At 39.8% G+C, this 16,617-nt stretch overlaps 3 protein-coding genes across 5 annotated transcripts in view; 1 reads left to right on the top strand and 2 right to left on the bottom strand.

The window, feature by feature from the left end:
* Window positions 1-2,051, top strand: part of LOC124291165 (toll-like receptor 4) — a 71,850-nt gene extending 69,799 nt beyond the window's left edge. For all 3 annotated transcript variants that reach the window (XM_046728099.1, XM_046728100.1, XM_046728101.1), the window contains one exon: window positions 737-2,051. In XM_046728099.1, the coding sequence (XP_046584055.1) occupies window positions 742-1,995 (1,254 nt within the window). In that variant the 5' untranslated portion in view covers window positions 737-741 and the 3' untranslated portion in view covers window positions 1,996-2,051. The remainder of the gene's footprint in view (window positions 1-736) is intronic.
* The window catches only part of LOC124291175 (heparanase-like), a 53,067-nt gene extending 38,517 nt beyond the window's left edge, over window positions 1-14,550 (bottom strand). Inside the window, exon 1 of the mRNA XM_046728108.1 lies at window positions 14,363-14,550. Within this exon, the coding sequence (XP_046584064.1) occupies window positions 14,363-14,550 (188 nt within the window). The remainder of the gene's footprint in view (window positions 1-14,362) is intronic.
* On the bottom strand, window positions 8,996-13,320 carry LOC124291169 (hyaluronoglucuronidase-like). Its single transcript, XM_046728106.1, has 7 exons — window positions 13,228-13,320; window positions 12,494-12,544; window positions 12,097-12,294; window positions 11,644-11,755; window positions 11,280-11,389; window positions 9,567-9,710; window positions 8,996-9,228 (listed from the first exon to the last, which is right to left on the bottom strand). The coding sequence occupies exons 3-7, from the start codon at window positions 12,237-12,239 to the stop codon at window positions 9,048-9,050; spliced, it is 690 nt and encodes a 229-aa protein (XP_046584062.1). The 5' UTR covers window positions 12,240-12,294; window positions 12,494-12,544; window positions 13,228-13,320; the 3' UTR covers window positions 8,996-9,047.
* Window positions 14,551-16,617: the final 2,067 nt, after the last annotated feature.

Raw genomic sequence — 16,617 nt, forward strand, 5'->3', positions numbered from 1 at the left:
CGCTGTTGCAAGAGCCTTTAATGGCTCACGACAAACAATTTTAAGTCTTAGGGTGAGGATGACGTACTTACGGCGGCTTCAAAAAGTGCGTCTGTTTCCCGCTATTTTCGTTACCAGTGCAGATTCTATAGCATGAACATCAACCTTTTGTCATCATGGCCCGCCCAAGCCATAATATTTATACCAAATGTCGAGTATACCATGGATGTTCGACAAGTACGCTATCTGTGCGTTTGTCATACTTTATAAATAAGTACAATGCGCTGCCCGATCGCAGGACAAACGGTACTGATTCGTTGTATCCGCGCTGCAAGTACGCATGTGTACGTCCAACATACGCGGTTCATAGCTCGTGCCTGGAGATCAGCGTATTGCCGTGTATGGAATGAACAAACTTACACAAAACGATTGAGGTGAATATGAGGTGGTTATTGTGCGTAAGACTGCGTATGAAAGAAATGTTAATGCGCAAGTCATAAGGAATTAGGATACGCAGAAGTGTGACAGAGTCCTAAGATCCATGAGGAGACGTTGCGTGGCTGTAAGATACGCTACAGGAGGTCACAACCCTTACTGAAGACCTTAGTCGAAATGTTCTCCACGCTGTGAACTTCAGTCTGGAGGGTACCTTGATAAATGACATATAAGTATACACCCTCAATAAAGCTTCGCAGGTTACAAACGAAACAATCATAGGACTATTTTGGTAATTTCAGCATTTGTTTCATGCTTTCAGATAAGATGTTGCTGTGCGTCCTGTGCCTGCTCCTTGCCTGCCTTTCTCTGACTCTAGGGAAACAATTGGACATCTCCTGTAAGCCTTGTGTATGTAGGGTCACACCCAATGGAAAGTTGATCGCCAATTGTAAGGACAAACATCTATCTAACATCCCCAAACAGATTCCAAATTCAGTATCATACCTGTGTTTGTCTCACAACAGTATTAAGCATCTGCCAGGTGGCTCGTTTCAATGGTTCTCTGCTTTGGAACATCTTGATCTGTCTTTCAATCAACTGAAAAGATTGCATGTGCACACTTTTGCAGGAGCTACAAATCTGCTACATTTGAACCTCAATGGAAACCATCTCCAACTTAACGAATCAGCATATCCAGAGGGCATATTTAGAGAGCAGAAAAAATTGCTTACGCTGAACATTGCAAACAACAACAAGATCGCAGATTCAGTATACCCGGATAAACCGCTTGGTGATCTTACTGCTCTTCAGAGACTTTTCATTGACGGTGTTCGGAATGCCTCGTTTGGGACTGGATTTTCGAAACTGAAGAATCTTACTACGCTGTCGTTATCAGGCAAAAGGGGCCACTGCTCAGTTCAAACCCTGTTGAATACATCATTTCTCTACACCCCATCTGTCAGGAACCTGGACATAAGCAAATGTAGAATCAACTTTATTGAAGCAAGTGCATTCTGGCCATTAAGGCATATTGATACACTCGATATATCTGACAATCAGTATCTAGGGTTTGATCGCATGGGTGAAGCTATATATGGACTTCGAAATTCTTCTCTAAGCGTTTTAAAGGTCAACAGAATAGTGACAACATTTGCCATAGGGGTTCACCTAAAGAAACACAATACGAGATACTTCACTGATCTTAATTTAAAAGAGATTCATATTGATGCAAATAGATTGGAACTCATAGACCAGGAATGCATCGGTCACATGAAAACAGTGGAAATAATATCCATGAATCACAATAGAGTGACATTTGGAACCTATCTCCTGAGTCTCGATAGACTGACAAATCTGCGGAAAATTTCTGTTATAACCAGTATTCATCTAATATCCCCTTCAATCAAGTTGATGCAGTTAGAGGCACATTCCTCTCCCCCAAGCCGCTGCCCTCATTTGATCCCCAGCCAGTGGTTCAATATTCATATAACAGCATCCATGCCTGTGAACAATTTGAGGCACATTGCAGCCATAGCCTTTCGTACCGTAACCATCATAATAGTCCCTATTTTGATGTAAAATATAACCAAACCAGTATCTTACGTCCTCCTTATAAGATACCACTACCTCCAAATGCAACCTATGGAAATATTAGCAACAGCAAATTGAACTATGACATTGTTGAGCTCAACTTTCAAGCAAACCAATTTAAAACTGTTGACATTTCACACAATATCTTTACAAACTGGATAGGCCCAATACATGAAATTCAAACAATTGAATATTTAGATCTGTCAGACAATTACTGTAAATATGTATCTCACAGTTTTTTTATGTATGCTGATGGACTAAAAGTCTTAAATATAAGTCGAAATTACCTATCAGTGTCCCTTCTAGCGGACACAAATGGGCAGATATTTGGCAACCAAACTAACTTGGAAGTCATACGAATCTCACACAATCTTATTCGGGAACTGCCGTCATTGATATTTAGAAGACTTACCAGACTTGAGGTTATTGATTTAAGCTGGAACATGATGTCCTCCTGGAACATTGAAATTAGGCACATGCCGCACCTCCATACCTTAGACATCTCCGGAAACAGGTATGAAGGCCTTCCAACACACCTGACAAATCAAATTGACTATATCATGAGTAATAGAAACGACACTTTTCATCTGAGCATCAAGGGTAACATCTTGAAATGTGATTGTTCGACACTGGAGTCATTGGAATGGATTACAAGGCCGTTTATTTCCATTGAAGATCCTGGCAACACAAAATGCACCTTATCAGACAGGGAAACAATTTCATTTGTAGATATAGAAAATGTTAAAGCGAAGCTCCAAGTACGTTGCAAAATAGTTATTCCCCTTCTGTCTACAGCAGTAGTAGGAATACTGCTTTCCATGTTGATATTTGGAGCTGGTATGGTGTACCGATATCGATGGAAGCTACGCTATCTGTACTACACCACAAGACGGAAGTACAGGGGGTATCAAAGACTTGGACAAGAAGAAGACCATTTTACTTATGATGCCTTTGTTTCCTATGCTGAGGCAGACAGAGGTTTCGTCATTGAAGAAATGCGGGCTGTTCTAGAGAGAACCTACGGCTTGAGGTTATGCATCCATGACCGTGACTTCATGGTTGGTGAAGCCATCACCGCCAACATCATTAATGCTATACAGTCAAGCAGGAAGACCATTGCTGTTTTGTCACCTAGCTTTGCAAAGAGCTCCTGGTGTGACTATGAAGTTCACATGGCCAAGTTGGAGAGCATCCACACTGGAAGAGATGTCCTATGTGTGTTGTGGTATACCGATATACCGGACAATAGAATCCTCAGTAGAGATATACGGGACATGATTGAGTATGATACGTATATTAAGTATCCTACACAAGAAAATGACAAAGAAGAGTTTTGGACGAAAATCAAAGCTGCAATCAGCTTTTAAGACTGATGTATCTGACGTTAGATGCTTTTGTATAATGAGATTAAGTGTGATCAGTCCAGCTGACATCAGTTTCTTGGATATTAAAAGCAAGAGACTTGATCGGATTGTCAGCAATACAGGCAAACATGTGCAGCTCACATGACATATATACCGTTCTATTCATTGAACTTGAACATGATTCACTCATACTTCCCACGAATGGTGATCGGAAGTGTAGGAGACATCGAGGATCAAAATGCGTAACATGCTAAATTCGCAAAGTGGAAACACTTATTACGAGACACAACTTGTCTGTGGGGAATGGGAACCTGTTTTAAACTATGCATAATAATCGAAGGTTGTTAAAGAATTATCAACAAAGTTACATCCATACTCAAGTGTCCTCCAAGGAGGGGAAGTCCGTATGAATACAAATTTGAAATTCTCGTCACGATTGCATACAGCTTGGCGAGCTGCTTGGTGAGGGTCAGGTTGTGATTGTGTTGATGCAGAGTGCTTGCTTATGATAGCAGGAATGACATGTTGGGCCAAACAGGATTATCGCCGGCTTCAGCCGTCTACAAATGACTAATTTCATCTCCGTGGATTAACAAGCGGCGACGTTTAATCAGCACACGTGACACTGTAACATAAGAAAGTTTGAGACTCAAATGTTTAGTTAGCTAGTTCAGTCCATCTACCTGACTGGATTTCTTACAAAACTGACAAAATTGTTCCATAGGTATTTCAACTGTCAATCTAGCTCACCTTTGTACATATATGCTTTTCACGAATGAAAATATATCCCAGATCCTCTTTAGATAATCTCTTTTCATGCTCGTTGTTTTCAGTGAATGAGTGAGTGAGTGAGTTAAAATATAAAGTCACTTTGGCAATATTTCAGCCACATCGTGACTTCAGTGAATGAACAGGGATAGGGTAGCAAGTCCTTACAGTTCATGTCAACACCTATCCCATGTAACATGTTATATAGTTCGAATTGTAATGTCACTGCATGCTTTATATTATTGTGTTAGTTAACAAGTGTATGTAAAACAGAAACAGTCATGCATTGTGTATTTGTATTTTAGTTAAATCTATCAAATGAACACATATGTAAGTAACTGGTCAGCTACAATTTTTTATTTCGGACTAGTTCATGGCACTGAGGATAATGTGCAAATTCAAGTTACTTAAGTATTTGAAGATTTATAAAGTTGTGATAATATTTGTGAATTATCCTTTTTCATTCATAATGCTTTCCATATTATAGCAAGAGGAATAACATTCAGTTGCGATAGCTTCTCCGAACAGTATCCGTCTAAATTGATTTGTATATATGGGTTTTCTAACGAATGATTTATATCCATTATATGGCCATCCCTTTGCACAAGATGCCGACAAAATTTTGTGTAAATCTATCTACAACAAGGACATTCAATATTATGAGAAACTGGTAACTGATTATGTATTGCTTGTACTATGTGAATAATTTTGTGTCAATGAATGTAACTAAGTCATAAAATAATCTTGATTAATTTTGTAAATAAACGTAGGAATCAATGAAAGGAAGCATTCGAAAGTAATACCAGGAAGGACAACGGCTGCATATCAGTCAAGTGTTAGACACTCGTGTTTCGTGACTTTTTGTTATGTTTCCTGTTTATGTGGTATCACCTGATTAACCCTACAACGTGACTGATGGCGGGGAAGTATTTGGTTCCTTTTAGTATCACTAATAGGTAGTACCATTTTGGTTTGTCGAAAACTTGCATTGAAAGATTATAAAAGCTGTTGGTAATATTGTCATAGTTTTAGCTGCAGTGAAATACCCATGCCCCCATTTATCACTGATAAGAGTTTCCAGATCATCACCATGGGAATATACATACAGTTACGATAAGCTTCTACGAACAGTATTCGGTTACATTGATTGTGTACATATGGGTTTTGACGAATGATTTATATCCTTTATTTGGCCATCATTTGCAGAAGATGAAACAAAATGCTCAAAATCTATCTATTACAAGGACATACAATATTATGTGAAACCTGTAACTAATTATGTGTGGCTTGTATTATGTGAGCAAAATGCATCGTTCTCGATTACCTTTGTAAACAAACGTATGAATCAATGGACGAAAACAGTCGGAGTTAATACAAAAAGCAATTCCTTTGCAAACTTGCCTATTATTTTGTTGGATTAGTTTTTATGAATTTCCGATGATCAATGATGCTGAATCATGTCTCTTACTTCTATCACTACGTTGATATTGTTGGCTGGTTGTATTCACGCCAGCTAAACAACCCCGGAAATGAGTACGGCGAAACCATACTACGCTTGGTTTATTGGCCAAGCGGACTTCCTGCTCAGTCCAAATTATATAGCAATGTTTTTACGTGTAACTACCTTATCGGGCCGACACTTTGGTCCGAAATCCGACATAATGAGAGTCCGAGATACAAAACATTTTTATTATGACAACAAAGAAGGATTACGTCGGGACCGTGAGTTTAGTCCTGTTTATACAGCAATCCGAGAAAGACAGGGTCCGAGTTTGACAGACTGCACTGTAGATAATAAGCAAGAAGTGGTTATCCTTGAACAGTGAACCTCTTTAAACTTTAGGCCTTTTCGTACATATTACCTAATGCTGCATAGTAACATTCAAATTCACATTTCGCTTCATGATGCAAGTCATTGTTACTGTTTCAACATGTCTGTTTCAAAATTTGATCTTTTGTATATTACACTTTGACACTCTATGAACCTTTTTTCTCATAACCATCTCCCCTTCTTCCATCAACTCTTCCAAAAGGAAAGAAATGTCCACTTCTTAAAACATCACCTCCATCACTATTGCTCACCCAGTCTCCTGTGTTCATGCATTTAGAATGATAATATCACTAACTGCAAACATTCTGATAATACTGCCACAGTTATAACCACTTTATGCCAAGATTTAGTTTTGTAGTTTCATAATACCTTCCATATATTTCTGTAGCTTACTGTTATCATCAACAGTGCATAGTATGCTCTTATACTGTCACTATTCAGTGTTTGACTCTTTCTTCTGTAGTTCACCGTATATACGGTTTATACGGGCGTTTTTATTTAATAAACTTTTCAACTCATGGTTGCATTGCTTTGCTTGACAATTATGTATATGAGATTTACTGGGCAAGGAACTTTTGATACGTTGCATCAATGTACACTTCCATTGTCTGACTCAGGGAGTAGACTCTCAAAGTAGGTGACAATATATTGTGATGTATTTATAGTAACCGGACTGACCTCGATAATCAACGTTCATGTTTTTATTTATATGGGCAACCCCTAAGAACCAAATACCTAATAATATCTACATCATGTAAGTAAATAATTTGATCAACAAAAATATGCATCATGTTAAAAGGACACCAATTGTTATAATAGATACAGGTGGTACTTGTTGCTATTCTTCCAGGTGCTCGGCTATAAGAAAAATAGAAACATTTACTGATCGAGCACGCACGCACTCACGCGGGCACACGCACGCACGCACGCACGCACGCACACAATCAAACATGCTAACTTATGGAGACGACGTTAAACCAAGTTGTACTTCAGCTGCAAACTAGAATGTGTGCGGTTCCGTTCCTCGCCACACCACATCAATGACGCTCACAAATGTTACTTGTTGCTTCCCCTCGCCTACCATTCGGCATGACGGGATGAGGACCTGTTGGCTGGGAGACCATACTATACTGAGTCAAAAAAGAAACTTCACAAAATGTAATTTGAAAAATAATGAATCATTTATTTCTGATGATACATCTATGTATCAGAAATGGGATCCCTATCTTTCGACTCTAGAAAAACGTTAGCAAACCTCAATCAAACCCATCCATTCGTCGTGCTATGATGTTAGTGCCAAATCAGGTTTTGCACGTGCAGTCGATCACGTGATCTTCGCATCGAAGTTTTCGTCATTTCGTGTTTGCATTGGCCTCAAGAACTGAAAAAAACACTTTTAAACCACAGTTCTAACGGTACTTGAAATGCCACGATTGTCAAATGTGCAACGTGAACGTGCCGTTGGCATGTGGCAAGCGGGAAGATCAGTTATTGACGTCGCCAGAGCAATGGGATGCAGCCGTCGTACTGTGAATGACTTGCAAGGTCGTCTACAACAAACTGGCATCACTTCTGATCGCCCAAGGTCGGGTCGTCCACGTGTGACGTCTCGAGCAGAAGACCGTCAAATCGTCCTACGCCACCTACGTGATAGATTTCTGCCGGCTACACGAACCAGGGCTGAGATGTTTAGAGGTCGACTGTCCTCACAGACCATTCGAAATCGGTTGCGGACTCCCAATCTCCATTCTCGACGTCCATATCGTGGGCCAATATTGACGACATTTCATCAACGTCAACGTCTGCTGTGGGCCCAACGTCACCTCCGATGGACCCAGAGAGACTGGAATCGAGTCTTCTGTAGCGATGAATCCTGGTTTACCCTCAGCTTCGCGGACGGAGACGACGTCGTGAACGGTATGCCCAATTTTGTGTACAGGAAGTCGACAGATTCGGGGGCGGAAGTTGCATGGTGTGGGGTGCTTTCTGTGGGAACAACCGTTCCCGACTTCTGGTCATCCGTGGAAACCTCACAGCTGCTGCTTACCGCGACCAGGTGCTCACCCCTGAACTCGTTCCTTTCATGGCGGCTCATGGCCCAGGTCTACATTTCCAGCATGATAATGCTTGGCCGCATACCGCGATGTTGACACGAAATTTCCTTCAAAACGCTGGAATCAACGTCATGGATTGGCCATCGAGGTCCCCTGACCTTAATCCAATAGAGCACGTTTGGGATGCACTTGGGAGAAGGCTTCGTGGTCTTAGGAACCAACCTCAGAATTTGCAGGAACTTGGCGCTGCCTTGCAAGAGCAATGGTGCAGAATCCCAAACCACCTGTTCACAAGCATCAGGCAGTCGATGAGGAGACGGTGTTTGGCAGAGGTGAATGCGCGGGGCGGCCATACACGATATTGAACTGATAAATTTCGCGTTTTTATTCTTATGACTTGACATTCTGCACACCCATGTTTTGGAACGGCGGTGTAGCCTAATGGAACTGATTATGGCACTGTCAGTGTATCGAGTACATCACACAGATCTCAGCAATTTAATAATAACAATTTAACCATCTTACCATCTCTTGTTTTCTTTTATAGTGCCCTGAAGAAAGAATGTGAAGTTTCTTTTTTGACTCAGTATATATCTGAGTGGAGTATTCACGTTAAACTGCGACCTGGTATCTGGCTGGGCTGTTATCATCAAACCGACGTTAGTAAGGGGGAGGGCAAGCACAATACAAAAACAAACAATCAATTCCGAGTGTCATGTTAGTGTGCGGCCACCAGACGTATCTTAATAAATACGGATCCCACAGCCTGAGACGTAAAATCAGTTCGACAATGACATGAAACAGCAATGTCCATAACGTTTGATACTGTTCACCCAGGAAACACTCTAATCATTACTCTTCCTGAAGATCTAACCATCATTACTTGTACAAACCCTCTGGGTGACTTGCTTGTGGGAACTTCATATCAAGGATGAGTAACAAGACTAAGTCCCAAAACACAAACGTTAAAGAGCCTTTGTAAATAATTTATTTAAACGTAATAGGGAAATAATGCTGGTTCAGTTATCCGATAATGGTACCGTGGCCTTGTGATTGGCATGCCGCGATGTTGGCGTCAGGGATGACGATGAAGCCGAAGGAGTTTCCGGGTACTTTCATCGTCCCACTTCCCAAAGATCTTGGCATCATGTGTGGTATTTGGTTATTGACAAGTTCCAGTGTTTTGCCATTGAGTTGGACTTTTCTGGAAAGAAAATGAAAACTGGCAAATGTCTCTCAAAGTTATCCTCATAATTTGAACCAATTATTTATGAACCGACTTACGACACAGTGATAACTGAAACACGGACACAGTCCTTAAGCTCAAGAGTTGACGGGGCAGTGGGGTAGCCTAGTGGTTAAGGCGTCCGCTCGTCACGCCGAAGACCCGGGTTCGAATCCCCACATGGACACGATGTGTGAAGCCCATTTCTGGTGTACCCCGCAGTGGTATTGCTGGAATATTGCTAAATGCGGCGTTAAACCATACTCACTCACTCACTCACTAAAGAGTTGACAGAAAACATATCATGTTATACAAACGTTGACGTAAGGTCTCCTCCCTCCGGAGTCAGCCAGAATCTGTCCATGCTATTGATGTTCAGATCCGATATAGTCAGGAGTACGGGGTCTTTATTCAAGTTGAGGGCATACACTGTGATGCTTCCAGGCTTGTAGTTATATACGCTGAAACATCAAAAGTGATGTCATAACATATGTCAATATGTAGGATTATTACTAAACCTACTAGAGTCATTTCATTTTTTTTAAATATCATACAATTGACTTGTGAGGACATGATGTCAAGTGATATCATTTGTTTTTAGTAAAACAAACCAAAATGAACCAGTTATGTCAAAACAGATGTCGTGAAAATTTATTGTTTGTGAAAATATCCTCGAATTGCTTTGACCGACCTGTGAGGACACAATGGCGTCATAATGTTGGATTAATGTCACGTGTGTATAGCTACTATGCTTATTCAGATGGCAGCCACGAGACTGCTACATGAAACATTACATTGTAATTCATCTTTGTGACCCTTTGAACCGCGATGATATATTCATGACATATGCCAATACGGCAGCTACAGAAGATTAGTGCAGAAGGAAAAACTAATCAACATTTTCATGTGTAAATGGAAAGACAGCTGTGAAAATAATAGGAATGGATCAATGAAAAAACAGTAGGGACACCGGGTGTTCGCCTGAAAATGGAAGTATACTGGACAAAATAAGTTAGGGATATTGGTATTTTTATGATTGATATTTTATCGGTGTGTCAATAAATAAACGGATCATATTTTATAATTTCAAAATTTAAATATATCCCTAACTATTTTTGTCTAATATATATATGTTCTGCCTGACGCGGCACAACAGTACTCCAGCCATGCAACAGAGGCATGTAAACAGACCAGATAATCAAGTTGTTGATGAAACGCAAAATACAGTTAGATAAGTTTGAATTGCGACTCCTATGTAGAAGTACAGAGATTCGAATGAATGTCAGTAAAGAAAAGTGTTTCGGAACAGATTTGCTTTGCAACACATTAAGGGGGCACGTTTAATGTTTTGTAGTTGACTCTGCATACTAAAATATGCTATTTATCCCCAATATTCTCGGGAACTTCAGTTGAATTAAATATAGGACGTCAGTGCGAAAGAAAAATGCAGTCTTAACTATCCTCGGCAACAAATTCCGTTTGGTGTAAAGGGAAAAACCGCTGTGAAACGTACAGAGCAAAGCATTCGGCTCAGAAAACACCCTGCACCCTGAGATGATGTTCTTTACTTCGGCTACAGTATTGGGTTTAATTATGGCAAACATTATTTTTCAAATTCAGTGTGTGCATATTATGACTTTGATATAATGTTCTTACAATGTTGGTAATTCATATATGTATAGCATATGCAACATTCACACAATTAGATGAAATGTCTAGATGACCAGAACTCTACCTGCAATATTTTGGAATGTTGGGTGTCTTCGTTCGAAACATGTATGGATACGATAGAGAATGATAATCCTATTTATTGTTTCATCGTTTCTTGCTGGAAAACCGAATTGTATTTGGATTTAAATTAAATGTTTTGTGAGTTGAGTTTTTTTCGAGAAGCCAAACAACGTTCCATTCATGCCCATTGTGGACGTCGTTCTTTTCATTCTAAAAGATATGTTTAAGTATGATAAAGGTGAATGTTTTCGAGTATACGCTTTACAAGTTTTGTAAAAGTATATGGTTTAACAACTCACTTGTTAAGCTTCGTACAGTGGGCATACAGTCGGATGCTGGTAGATGAAGATGGAACATCAAATACTTTGTTGCCAACAAGTCTCTTGTAAAGAAGCGTCAACCAATAGTCCTGTGAGAAGAAATTATTGTGTTCCTCTATAAGAAAAACAGGATTGACTTCTGTGTTGTTCTGTGCCAATTCAAGCTGTTCTAACAGGACATTGAAAATAGCTGTTAAAGTAGTGATTGTCGAAATATTCCATAATAATAAGTTTTTTAAAGGTCTTCAACGATCCTTGTCAAGAGACTTTGCAGTCGGCCAAAACTACATTGTTAATCGTTAATATGACATAGTACATTTTGACATTACTTAAGAATACATACAGGAGTAGGGTCGTTGTTGCTGTCAGTAAGCGAGTAATGCCCTCCGAAGAGTGACTGGCGGAGGACCCTTTTAAAACCATATTTTGCTGATACACCTAGTTTATCAAGCCACCTAAAAATAAGAATCATCATCATATATCCGTACATGTACACATCCTTTCTTAAGACACATAGGAAACTGGAATATTATTTTGCTGCACAGATACTAAGACATCAGCAATGGTACACCATAAACATGTATGCTTGAACATACAAGTGATTCCAGTTTTCCCAAATGTACCCCCTATTATCATCTAGCAAGCATGTTTTGTCAATTGTCATCAACATCAACGTATACTGGCGCTCCCTCGGAAGTGCTCTGGTTGACGTTATTCTGCTGTATTCAATGTTTCTCACTGACCCTTCTTATAGAAAACTTCAAACCAAAATCCTTTGGATAACTATAATACTCACAGATTGCCTGCCACATATCTATCGTCTATACCAGGAGTGCCGCCCCCATAGCCAGAAGAAGTCTCCCCTAGCCACGCCACCAGACCATGATAGCTTCGGACTGTATTCATCACTGACTGTAGTTCAGGTATAATACGGTCCATTATTGTATAGTCAGAAAAATCTTGGAGTTTGGCGGTGTGTCCATCAAAGTAGTAACTGAAACAGGAATTTTTAACTGTGTTACTGTATACACAACAATCACTTAAACAAATGGAGAACCGGGTTCAAGTCACCACACGGATACGATGTTTAAAACCTATTTCTGGTGTTCCCCTCCGTGATATTACTGGAGTATTGCTACTGACATACTCATTGTAGGCCCTGATACTTCCCCACCCTGAAGGAAGGTACTCACTGATGGATGGTCAAGACGTCTATGACACTGGCTCCACCCAAGGACAGGAAGCTGGAAGGAACGGTCACTTTTCACAGGTAGTAGGGACGAAACGTTTGTGGAAATGGATTCTCTTGTGTATGAAACTTTTACGCTTTTAAGTGGTTTTAATATGATTTTGTACTTTTCACACTTTTGATGTGAATTGATGCAATTTCTATTTTGTACATACTTTTTAATGAACTTGTCTTTATAACCGGCTATGTCAGGTCCAAGGATGAGACTAGACTTATAGGCCGTTCTTTGGAGGACTTGTTTTAGGTCCTTGAAGTCACTTGCCACCTGAGCATCACTGATTGTAATGTTCCGATGTCGGAAATACAAGTTTGGTTCTTCATGAAAAATAGGTACAATTAAAATAAATTCAGCAAGCACGATATAAATATCTGGTAACGGTATCAATTTATCATGGAATAAATAACAATGCGAAGTTCAAAATGTAATATTAGTGATGAAAATCTGCTCTCGTTCTTCACGATAATGTGAAAAGATCACCCTGTGTGCATGCGGGATGAAAGTATTCACAATCTCCAGGCGGTTGGATTCCAGTGGTCCTTTAAAAACGGAAAATTAACCAACCTGACTACCGATCCATTCAGTCACCTCATACAAGTTAAGGTTGTTCGGGACCTCCTCCTCAGGACATCCCCAGCAAGAATAACTTTTTATGTGTTGTAAATGCCCCTGAAACCTACCATTTCCCAGTTCAATCCCTGCAAAAGGATATCCTTTGTCAGAGGAATATTTGAGCAGCAGCTTTGCATTTGATGGATTCCACCTCGTTACGTTGCGGAGTACCAGGTTGAGACCAATCACCAGTTTGAAGCCAATCTTGTGAACAAACATGTTAAGATCATCCCAGGTGTTTGCTGAAAATAAGTGTTTCTAGATCAGGCATCAGATAATACATTCTTTCAGTTGTATATCTTGAATGTAGAGACAAATCACACTTGGATTTCGTGAACTCAGAAATATGGAAATTCATCATTCAAAACGTACATGTAGATTCAAGGTCTTTCTGGGGAAGGTTTGTTCTAGAAAGATGCAACAATGTTATTTTGCTGTCACGATCTGACATCAAATAATACATTCTTACAGTTGTATATCTTGAATATAAAACACTTTAAACAAGATTATGTGAACACAGAAACATGAAATCTGTCTTTCAAAAGGGGACTCATTGGTGAAGGTGTTTGCTAGAAGGATGGAACAATGTTTTATAGCTTTCACCTGGGAGCTGGAACTGGTCTCCAGTAGCAATGTTGTGGGTCGGGTCAAACACCATGTAGTCCAGTGACGAGCCACCGATTCTCAGATGCCCTGGAGCTACAGCTTTTCCCAGAGTCAGCAGTTTGGGAGAACTGTTAAAACAAACACGTTTTGTGTGCTTCTTGAACCATGGTAATAATCAAGCTATATTCCCTGGATGAATGTAGTCCCTACAGGCTATTCTTACCAAGATTACAAAGAACGTCACAAGACGTTTTATTCACAATGTGTTTTGTCCAGGTTAAAAGGCCCCGGTAAAGCTGTCTAAACGTCTTATGGTATTCCCTATTTATACTTGCACCATATGTTCACAGACGAATAACTGACTTTACTTCGCACCGTTTTTTGACAAGTGCCGCTGATGGACCAGAATGCACCCGACCTGGTATCATCTCTATTTCATAATGTTCATGATACAATCCAGACTTCTACTGTGGAAAGTGTTCATGGCATTTATTTGTGGATATAAATGTATATTTTCATCCGGAACCTCGATTTGCAAACAAATCCGTCAACCAAGTAACAAACCAATCAGACATATTTGCCCCGATGTTTTATTACCTGACATTGTGATACTTCAGATTAGACCTCAGTTGACTGCCGGCGATGGTGACGCCAACAAACATGTCATCTATCACCTGCAACACGTGGTTAGTTTTCACCCTGATATGTTCGGTGTGTAGGGACACAGTAAACGGCTGTATCAAAGCCAGTCCAAATAAACACAAGATCATGATATCCGCGAACATTTTCACCGTTACTTCATTTTGAGATATATACCTCCTATGTTCACTTCGGTTTGGGCAAACAGCAGGTGCCACCAAGACCTGACAATTGATAAGAAGATGGAGCCACATGTATGATTGAGATGATTAAGATTATGCCTAGACTTTTGGTCAAGAACTGGGCTTGTGTGTATCTGTTTTGGTATCTTATCTTAGTTTTATTACGTAAATGTGAAACTGAGAAAAATCAAGTCCCGATAACATTTGGAAATATGTAGACACACGACCTATCCTTAATATGACAAAGATACACTTTACATTTATGTTGTAGGTGAGTTTAAACACTTTGAAAAGTGATGACGCTGAGTCTAACAGTGCAAAATCTGCAAATAAAACTTTCCTGGACGATCGAAAATATTCTCCCATGCAAGCTTGTGTCGAGTCGACAAAGCCCATTGTCGAATATACAGAACACATGAACTCAGCTTGCACTGGGTCACAATCGACCACTAGTGGATTCTCCTTTAGCACTATTTAAACGCCTACCAAATATTTCGTCACAGCTTTTAACCAGTTAGTTTGCACATTCCTTTTGCGTGTTTGTGTTCTGTTGTCTCACTTAATTTTGTAAAAGTAACATTAATAAGCTTGTGTGTTCTAGATGCAAGTCCTTGCTACAACAGTAGACTGTAAATGCTGTAAGAACCATATTGCTCCCTCTTCCATAGCTACATGCTGTTTGCAGGCTAGTTTGTAATTAATTTGACTACATACTGACGACACATGCAAACGCCAGACAAGTATTATTCGTAAATCGTTATGCAGTAAATCGTACTTCTACTTTTAGTCAAAGTAACCCTACATGACACCAAAGGGGATGTATCGGATGTATGGGATGTATCGTCAATATTGTACACACTGTAGTACCAAATTCTCATTCTGCGAGTGCAGTAAGCATGCAACTTATCCAAGCATTTCAAACTGATTTGTTATTGTGTGTGCTGTTTCTCAGGACGGGATTGATGTATTAAGATTTGTTCATTGTACATCAATAAATAACACACATTTCCAAAGATGTTTGGAGAAGCGGCAATTCACTAATGATATGTATAACCGTCTCCTGTCTTCATGTCAGTCTAGCTGGCCTAAATTGATGATTACAACATGCAAAGTCTCGATTATTCTCCGAAACAAGTATGCCTATAATGCAAAATCAAGGTGAACATATAGGAACGGATCACTGAAAATCCGTAATGACACCAGGTGTTCGCCCCAAAAAGGAAGCATGTAGTTTCTGTCCCTCACTCAGACCATCTGCGTCGAATGAAAGTCTTTCTTGCCTGACCCATCCCAGCAGTACCGTCATGAGATGGCAGTCTGTAACAAATCTGGAGATCTAAATATGTTCGTGTTGCAACGCTGTCCATCAGTCAGGGTTCTTTTTGTGTTTTTTATTGTTGTTGTTTTTTTGTCCAACTGAATGATCTACAAATGTTACCTGAAGATCACTTAATCACCACACTTTAGCCATGTATTCAATGAGCATGCAACTTATCCAAGCATTTCAAACTGATTTGTTATTGTGTGTGCTGTTTCTCAGGACGGGATTGATGTATTAAGATTTGTTCATTGTACATCAATAAATAACACACATTTCCAAAGATGTTTGGAGAAGCGGCAATTCACTAATGATATGTATAACCGTCTCCTGTCTTCATGTCAGTCTAGCTGGCCTAAATTGATGATTACAACATGCAAAGTCTCGATTATTCTCCGAAACAAGTATGCCTATAATGCAAAATCAAGGTGAACATATAGGAACGGATCACTGAAAATCCGTAATGACACCAGGTGTTCGCCCCAAAAAGGAAGCATGTAGTTTCTGTCCCTCACTCAGACCATCTGCGTCGAATGAAAGTCTTTCTTGCCTGACCCATCCCAGCAGTACCGTCATGAGATGGCAGTCTGTAACAAATCTGGAGATCTAAATATGTTCGTGTTGCAACGCTGTCCATCAGTCAGGGTTCTTTTTGTGTTTTTTATTGTTGTTGTTTTTTTGTCCAACTGAATGATCTACAAATGTTACCTGAA

This window comes from Haliotis rubra, unplaced genomic scaffold, assembly GCF_003918875.1.
Source record: "Haliotis rubra isolate DU_JTF1 unplaced genomic scaffold, ASM391887v1 Scf484, whole genome shotgun sequence".
NCBI lineage: Eukaryota > Metazoa > Mollusca > Gastropoda > Lepetellida > Haliotidae > Haliotis > Haliotis rubra.